We start from the raw sequence: 8,677 nt of genomic DNA, 5'->3' as shown, positions 1-8,677 counted from the left end.
GTTATGAACAAAAACTGACCATATGTGAAACCAGGGATACCCATATCTGTTTATTTTACGTATTGATTGATCATATTTGTATCCCAATGTTATCTCCAAGGAGCGCAAGGTGGCATATATGATTCTCTTCCTCCCCATTTTATCTACACAATAACCCTGCAAGGCAGGTTAAGCTGTGAAGGCAGTGACCAAGGTCACCAGTGAGTTTCATGGCTGAGCAGTGATTTGAACTCGGGTCTCTCCTGGGTCCTAGTCTGATGACCAACCACCACACCACTCTCTCTTCAATCACTCCTTCCTTCATTCACTTCTCACAGATGTGGCTGCTCGCTGGCTGCATCTCTGCATGATTTACTGCTCTGGCTGTCTCCTCCTCCATGGCAGAGGCTGCCTGCTGTGTCCCATGCATTTCTCTTTTCCATCAGAACAGGGACTCGAGCAGAGGCTCAACTGGAGGATTCCACTTGTACACACCCTAAATTTCAGTTCAACGGCATGCTTCCCGTTTTAATTGGGGAGTGGGGAGGACACACAAAATGAGTGTGGCAGCTATGTAACAATTGGGAAGCATCTTCTAAACAATGCAGCAACTGATCCCTGTGGGTCATGGAAAAGGGGAGTTTAGGGGGTCACAGGATCTGCCTGCCTTGCTTATTCCCACCACAAGAGAAAGGACTCTCTCTCCCCCACCCCCCAATCTGGCACCTGGTCTTCCACACATCCTACATCAGCAAAAGCCTGCAGAGAGGGAAAGTGCGAGATGCTTCCTGGCTATTGTCAGCCTGGTCATCCATCGGACAAAGCGACAGAGGAGGCAGCTCTATAAAAATCCCATCTTTACAGCATTTTTGCTCTCTGTTTTCAGAGGGGAAAAGAGAAGGCAGAGGAGAGAGAGAATAGTTAATGGTGATAGCAGAAAACTTTTAGACTTGTTAGCTGGGTTTCTTTGTTTATTTCTCTCTGAATTTCTTGGATAATGGTCATTCTGAGGACTGAGCACTGAAGGTAAGCTGAAACATAAGGCTTGATTGGAACCAGGGAGTGTTCTAGGCAAAATCTTAATTTCACATATAAGCTCCTGGGGTCTAAACTGGGGTGACTGTTAATCAATTCATAATACATAATGAATTGGGGGGAAATGTTTTAAAGTACTTTCCCAAATGAAACAGGGTCCTTTTTGTTGTAGATGATTCAGACTGAAATTCCCAGGTATCAAAAAAAGGTTATTTATGTATGCTACTATTGCATTAGCCCAAAAATAGAAAATGAGCGAGGTCCCAACTAAAGAAGAATGACAACTTAAGCTGATAGAATATGCGCAGCTTGCAGACTTAACATATAGAATTAGAGAACAAGAAGAGCATACGTTTAGAGAAGATTGGAAAATATTTATTGAATATATGGGGGGAATTGTGGACACCTAAAAACGTTGGCAGCATTAAGATAAATTCAACAGTGTAAATAAGTTTTGATGGATGCAATAATGGAATACTGAATGGTTTAGTTTTTGTGAAATATGCAGGGATTTATTATACGCAAAATGAACCATGGAAAGATAAGAAGGGAAGTCATTTATATGTTCACGATGTTTAAATGAGTATTTTAAACTGTAAAACAGAACATTTAATTACACGCACGCACGCACACACACACAGGAACAAGAACTTGGGGTCATATTGGACAGCTCAATTAAGATGTCAACCCTGTGCGTGGCAGCTTGAAAAAGGCAAATTTCATGCTAAGAGATCATTAGGAAAGGGACTAAAAATAAAACTGCCGATATAATGCCATTATACAAATCTATGGTGCATGTGGAATACTGTGTATAGTTATGGTCTCAACACCTCAAAAAGGATTATTACAGGAAAGGGAAACCAAAATGATCAAATGGGTAGAGAAATTCCTCTATAAGGAAAAGTTGCAATGTTTAGGACTTCTCCGTTTAAAGGCAAGGAAGAGGTGACATGATAGAAGTTATGCATGCCATGGAGAAAGTGGATAGAAAAATGTTCCCCATCCTCTCTGATAACTCCAGGGCTGGACCTAGAAAACATCAAAGAAGCAATTCAGTTTAAGGTGTTGCGAACTCATCCAGAGTAATTTGGTAGGGAAAGGAAGGATTCCACAGCGCCATCTGGTGTCAGAGTGTTATATCACATATACAACGCATATAAAACGCTTTTTCTTTTCCAATCTTGCCGAGTCCCAAGGCATGCAACGAAGCTGAATGTTGGAAGATTCAGGGCTTTTTCCATGCAGGGCATAGTTAAACCATGGAACTTGCTCCCACAGGGTGCTGTGATGGCCACAGACTTGGGTGGCTTCAAAAGAGGCTATCAATGATTACTAGCCACAATGGCTATGCGCTGCCTCCGCAATCAGAAGCCGCAATGCTTTTGAATACCCACATTCTGGGAACCACAGGAGGGAAGAGTCTTCTTGTATGAATCAGGAATTGTATTTGGTTGAGTATGATTTTGTGGGGTGATAGACGGTCTTTGAGCGCCCTGCAATGTTGCGTACTTGTCTCTCCTCAGGATTAGCAAAAACAAAATAAAGGGGGGGGGGACTGAAAAAAAATAAATGCTTTGTTTTGCTTATAAGACACAGTTCTCAGAATTCAGTTTTTCTCTTTCTGAAGAATTTAATACCTGGTGGTGATAACTCTTCTCTCCTTACCCATAACACCCTGGCCTTTGGGGGCGCCCTCCCCAGGCAGACCCTTCCCCTCTGGTCCTTCTGCAGGAGGAAGGCCCTCCTCCCGAGCCCCAGACCAGCGAGTGGTCCGTGATGTTCAACTTGATGGGAGGTGGGCTGTTGTGTGCAGCCTCCGGCTTGGTCCTCCTCATCGTTGCCACGGCGACAGACTTCTGGATGCAGTACCGCTACTCAGGCAACCTCAGCAACCAAGGCCTCTGGCGGTTCTGTGTGGGGAACAAGTGCCACCCCCACACCATCACACTCGGTAATGGGGCGCTGCACAACTTTCAAGAAAAAGGCTATTTACTGCATTTGGATCCATCATATGAAAAATGGTTCGTGATGCCCGTGAGAACACATGGTTAGCTTGCGGGCAACCCGCTTCTGAGCAGGAAGCCAGGGTGTGAGAGAACCAGAGGTGGTGTAGTGGTTAGAGCATTGGACAAAGAGTTGGGAGAGACCAGGATTCAAATCCCCACTTAGCCATGAAGCTCACAGGGTGAGCTTGGGCCAGCCACTGTCTTTGTGGGTACATAAAGAGCAAAGGTAGCCATTTTGGTCCAAAATCACAGTTGTGGAATAGTTATTGGGACCAGCCATGCAAGAGGTTACACACAACACAGAGTGAAGGGGAGGAGGATTAAAAAAAATAAAAACAAACATTGGGCTGACAATGTAGCCATGAGGTCAGTTTGTAGATTCAACTCTCCAGACCACCTTTTGCAATCAGTGACCAGCTTTGCCTAAATGTATCCTCAACAGATTTAGGCTACCTTATCCTTAGCTTTGCTTGATAATTATCCTTACTCTTGGCTATTTTTAAAAAAAATTAAGTTAATATATTTGGCTATTCACTACTACCCTATGCCTGCCACTTGGATAAGAAAAAGCACCCAGCTGTCTTAAAGAGGGACTTCTAGATCCCAATTTACAAAATTCATTAGCAAATTCATGGCAAAAGGCGTTTGCTCACCACTGGTCACCTTCTATACTGTAATTTTTACAGGGATATAAGATCCTGATTTACATCTTCAGCACTTTCCTCACAATTGGGAAACTCGGATGAAGTTTATGTTTCAAGTTGAATGGCTCATTCTAACTCTAAAATCACGGCATGGTTGTTGATATAATCCCATTTTACATACCAGAATTTGTATGCCTGCATATTGTGATCTCCTCCACTTCTGCTGTGGTCACCTTGATAGGGTTTTGGGGCTGGGGCTGTAGAGCATCAGCTTTGCATGCAATCCCCAGAATCTCCAAGTAAAGATCTACCTGCCGCTGGTTGGTGCGCACGATACTGAGCTACAAGGACAGATTCCTGTGTTCCTAACCCCACTTGAGGTTAAGCTAAGTCTCTGGCTGGCCTCTCACGCCTACCGACAGCCGGTGGGAATTGAACAGGGGGCTGCACGCAAAAGATGTGCTCTGTAGCTGAGCCCCATCTTGAGGAGGCGGAGGAGAAACCCCTAAACCTCTAGCCTGAGGCAGGGCTGGGCTGACAACAACCGCCCCTGCAGGTCCACCCCACAGGGGTGGAGCTAGCTGCTCTGACACCCAGAGTGGCAGGGGCGGGACGATTTGCCCAGGGGGGGCGGTGAGGCACGGCACAATGAGCTGCCCACGCAGTCCACCTGGTGAACACAAGCCCCATGCTGCCGTTTTGGGCAGCGCGGGACCCTGAGCCACTGTGTCAGTCCCAGGAGAGACACATGGCTTGGGTGTGCTGCAGGCCAGGCCCTGCGGTAAGTGCCGCCTGTGCGGTGTGCCATTTTGTCACCCCCTCAGGGATGACACCCGGGGCGGGGCAGGCCACCCCCCTCGCACCCTCCTTCCTATGCCTCTGCCGCCCCCCTGCCCTTGCCCAGCCTGCATCTCCGGATTGCTGCTTCTCACTGTGCCTTCCTCCCTGCACAGCATTCTGGGATGCCACCAGAGCCTTCATGCTCCTCTCCATCCTCTCCTCCTTCGCCGGGATCGTATTGGGGCTGACCATCTACTCCAGTAGTGCCCGATCCACACGCACTCGCTCTGCAGGAATCACACTCTTGATCGCAGGTACGTCCTGAAGTGCAGGTGGGTTTCCATGAGGCCAGACACAGTGATAACAGCAAGAACCTTTACTGAACAAACAGAACTAGACAAGAGGGGCAAAGCAACTGCTTATATACATTTCTGAATGCCTGGGCCACTCCCACTCCCAACGTGATTGGCTGTCCAAACTTCCAAGCTGCGAATCATAACTCAGAGGTTAAGGGCCAATGGCAGAGGCCCAAATCCGGAAATGTTCTGTGATTGGATATCATATCGAATCAGAACACAGGGGCTCAGAATCCTTAGTCTAAAACGCAAGCTCAAGCAAACACAGACCACTGAATACATAACACGTGCAACAGATTATTGAACAACCCAGAGCAGAAACACTAGCCTGCTATGCATAGGGCAACTGTCAGCCCCCGGCTGACTATGCCTCTCCTCCCCACTCCCAGATCTACTTGCCAGCCTTCACTTACATGGTGCCCTTCAGAATTTTTGTGTGGCATTTCTGCTCCGATAACCCCCCAACCTCTACTTGCAAGAACCCTAAAAATCCCAACAGTTGGCCAAAGGACCTTGCTGAGAAAATGGGATGTGTGGAATGGGATGGTCCCCCCCCAACCTCACTCTGGGCTCCTTCCCTGTCTACCCTTCCTTCCTCCAGGACTCTTTGCTTTGCTGGGTATCTCGGTGTATACGGGAGTGACAGTGAGTTTCTACGGAAAGCGTTACGCTGAATGGAGGTTCTCCTGGTCCTACATTCTGGGATGGATCGCTGTCATCCTCACCATCTCAGCAGGTACCAGGAGTGCCCCTCAATTTCTCCACCCCAAACATGGGTGTGGATCCAAGGGTCATATGGTCTTTCCAAATGAATTTATTTGCATATCTTTTCCTATGTTATTTATTTATGCTAAGGTTAGGATAGGGAGCCCGCTTGCTACTTCTACTACCTTTGAAAGCTTGGGGGTGGCAGGCTGGGATAGGGCCTTCTCTGTAGCAGCCCCTAAGCTGCCCACAAAAATATGCCTGGCACCTTCATTACACAGCTTCCAACAAATGTTGAAGACACACCCTGGCCTTTGACACATGGGGTGTATATTTTAGGACCCACCTTCTTTCTGAGCTTTTTAAGTTGTCTTAAACTGTTTTTAATATTGGGCTTAAATTATTGTAACCTGCCCTGTGACTCCCTGTTTTCACCTCTTTTGCACTGGGCAAAATAAACTATAAATAATAACAATAACTATAATTCTCGTGATTCACTGGCTTCCCCGTTCTCTCCTCAGGTGTCTTCCACATTTGCGCTGTCCCCAGGAACTCATCCTCTGACGGCTCTGACGTGGCAAGCGGCTGACCCTGTGGGACGCTGGCCCAATTCCATCCTGTCTAGATGTCTGAGATTATTCCCACTTGGGACTCCTGACTTTGTCGCTGCCTCTTCCCTCATAAGCCCTCCCCAGATTGGATCTGCACAACAATTACACAAAAAGTCAAGAAGGTTGCTATTGAGATACTGGGGGAAACCCTATAGAAATGGCTCTCCATGTCATTGCCACACTCTCAAGGAGTGGTTGAAGTGTGATTGAATTGCACTGCCATTTTTATATTTTATTTTTAGGGAGGAGCCGGCTTTTCAATGGCCTTTTCAAGGGACTCCAGCTGAGTCCTCCATGAGCCAATCCCTGCAACAGCCCTTGCCAACCCCACGTCCTCCAGATGTTCTGTACTGCAACTCCCATCAGCCCCAGCCAGCACAGCTATTTTGGACTACACCACCCATCAGGCTCAGCCAGCATGATGGAAATTGTAGTCCAAAACATCTGGAAGGGCACTCAGTTGAGGAAGGCCGATCCATACACTTACTACTGCATTCGCATTGAGCGCATTCATCCCCAGGCCAATAAGGCTACAATCCCATACCAGTTTATCTGGCACTAAGCGTCACTGAATTCAATGGGGCTTACTTGTGAGTAAACAGGAATAGGCTTCCTCTGCTTCTCTCCCAGGTAAAGCTATAATTTAAACTCCCTGTTTTCACCTCTTTTGCACTGGGCAAAACAACTGGGAGGAAGGCTAGGTAAAAAGCATGATGCTAGGAGAATAGTGAGTAAATAAGTATGGTTCAGCCATGACGGCATTCTTGTTATTGGTGCAGAGCCGCTGTCATTTCTCTCCCCAGGCCTTTGTCCTGCCTCAGCTCTCTAGTCCAGGTTCATGACATTTGTGACATAAATTCACTAGAGGGCAGCAGCTACCAAGCCAGTGGAGGATTCAGCAATCTGCAAGCAGCAAACCTCTGGTGTAATCAAGTGCATGTGGTGGTCTGCACACCAAACATTTAAAGCACATGACACCCCCCCAAATAATAATTTGTTATGGGTGCTGGGCATTGTAGCTTTCTGAGGAGTAAACTACAGTTTCCCAGCATTCTTTAGGGAAAGCCATGTCCTTTAAATGTCTGGCGTGTGCTCAATCTATGTCAGTGTGCTTGCTGATGCTCCCAAGGTGTTCAGCCCGAGGAAAAAGGCTTTTGGATGCTGGTGTGGAGACAAGGCAAACCTAGCCAGTCTCTCCTGTCAATTTTGGACAAAACCCGGGCTGCCTCACCAAGGGCCTGTGCAGAGGGCCACATTGTTTTCCCAAGTCCTTGCATTGAACAGGAAAAATAAACACCCATTTTCTCTCCAATGTTTGCTTGAGCTGTGATTCACAAGGGCCCGTTCACAAGGTACACACCTCCTTAGTCACCGGGGAGCACTTGTGGGCCATTCATGTTTTGCCTGCAAATCAGGCCACGGATGGAGTAGGCGACTGTGGGAATCATCCCATGACTGACCACATGTGGCATGTAGAAGTACCTAACAAAATATTCCTTTGGACCAAATCACACTGGACTGGGATTCAAAAATAGCAACTTCCAGTCACTCTTGGGTGAGTTGCTGTAGGTCAGGTGGGCAGTGGCCAACTGATCAGGGTAGTGGGGGGAAGGCTGCCCTCCTCGCTCCTGAGCCTTTCGCAGCACCTGGCAGGTGCAGAAATAGAAGGTTGAGACTTTTCATGTTGTGGAGTCGAGCTGCTGCTGTTAAAGGCATGGGAAACAGGAGCTGGCAACTCTGGCGGATGGGTGTCACTTTCTTTTTCGCACACACTGTTTCAAGAAAGCAAAGCGCCGCAGTGCTCAGGATTTTACACACAGTTCAAAGTGCAGCTTTTATTACCATAGTTTTCTCCTGGGACCTTTTCGTCCCGGAAACCAAAGGCCTTTCGGTTCCATGCATGGTGTTCACAATGTGCCATGAAAAGAATCTCTCTGAAAGAAACTGTTTTGACAAAAGTGGGAGAAAGCAAGAAGGTGCTATTTTAGAATAGGAATCCTGCCAGCGTGCTTCAGCCTTCCCCAATCTGCTGCCATGTTTTTGCTATTTTGAATGCATTAATTTGCTAGCATCGGGGGTGGAAAAAGGGGGGGGGGGTGCACCTGTGGATTGGATTAAGGTTGCCAGGCAGCTTGGCCTGCTCCTTTGCACAGGAAATTGGGGGACAGAAATAAGGTGGTGGCATGGAGAGCCAGATTAAATCCTTTAGAGGCCCTAAGCACTGAAAATATTATGGTGTCCCCCATGCAATTAAAAAATAAAACAATATTCAATTGTAAAATAACATTTATTTTTCAAATGGACACAGAAATTGCATGTATGCTGATATGTGCATGCATGTACATCACATGCAACACGTGGCAAGGTTTGATTTCCTCACATTATTTCAATCTATGTTAGTAGGGTGCCCCCCTGGTTTAGGTGAGGATAAGGGAAAAAAAGAGAACAGAAAATTGGGAGTTTGTAGCGGAGCATAAGGAAGTCTCGCGAAGTTCTGCTCTCCCCCATGATGGCTACTTTGATGCCTCTTTTGAAATAATCAAATGCCAATTAAAATAACA

At 46.9% G+C, this 8,677-nt stretch overlaps 1 protein-coding gene across 2 annotated transcripts; it reads left to right on the top strand.

The window, feature by feature from the left end:
• The first annotated feature begins 901 nt into the window (after window positions 1-901).
• Window positions 902-8,397, top strand: LOC310665967 (lens fiber membrane intrinsic protein-like). 2 transcript variants are annotated; one of them, XM_083416375.1, is made up of 5 exons: window positions 902-1,005; window positions 2,716-2,965; window positions 4,618-4,758; window positions 5,402-5,536; window positions 6,027-7,428. In XM_083416375.1, the coding sequence occupies exons 2-5, from the start codon at window positions 2,791-2,793 to the stop codon at window positions 6,092-6,094; spliced, it is 519 nt and encodes a 172-aa protein (XP_083272501.1). In that variant the 5' UTR covers window positions 902-1,005; window positions 2,716-2,790; the 3' UTR covers window positions 6,095-7,428. The 2 variants fall into 2 exon arrangements, with proteins under 2 accessions (XP_083272501.1, XP_083272500.1); XM_083416374.1 differs by lacking the exon at window positions 902-1,005 and having other exon boundaries at window positions 1,659-2,965; window positions 6,027-8,397.
• Window positions 8,398-8,677: the final 280 nt, after the last annotated feature.

Source organism: Podarcis tiliguerta (genome assembly GCF_965153285.1).
Source record: "Podarcis tiliguerta genome assembly, chromosome: 16".
In the NCBI taxonomy this organism is placed as follows: domain Eukaryota; kingdom Metazoa; phylum Chordata; class Lepidosauria; order Squamata; family Lacertidae; genus Podarcis; species Podarcis tiliguerta.
This window is presented reverse-complemented; position numbering and strand designations above follow the sequence as displayed.

Bases quoted from the DNA above. Each gene is read 5' to 3' on its own strand.
- LOC310665967 (XM_083416374.1), top strand. From the start codon at position 2,791: ATGTTCAACTTGATGGGAGGTGGGCTGTTGTGTGCAGCCTCCGGCTTG. The intron at 2,966-4,617 runs GTAATGGGGCGC...CTCCCTGCACAG, and splicing joins CCCCCACACCATCACACTCG to CATTCTGGGATGCCACCAGA. The intron at 5,537-6,026 runs GTACCAGGAGTG...TTCTCTCCTCAG, and splicing joins CATCCTCACCATCTCAGCAG to GTGTCTTCCACATTTGCGCT.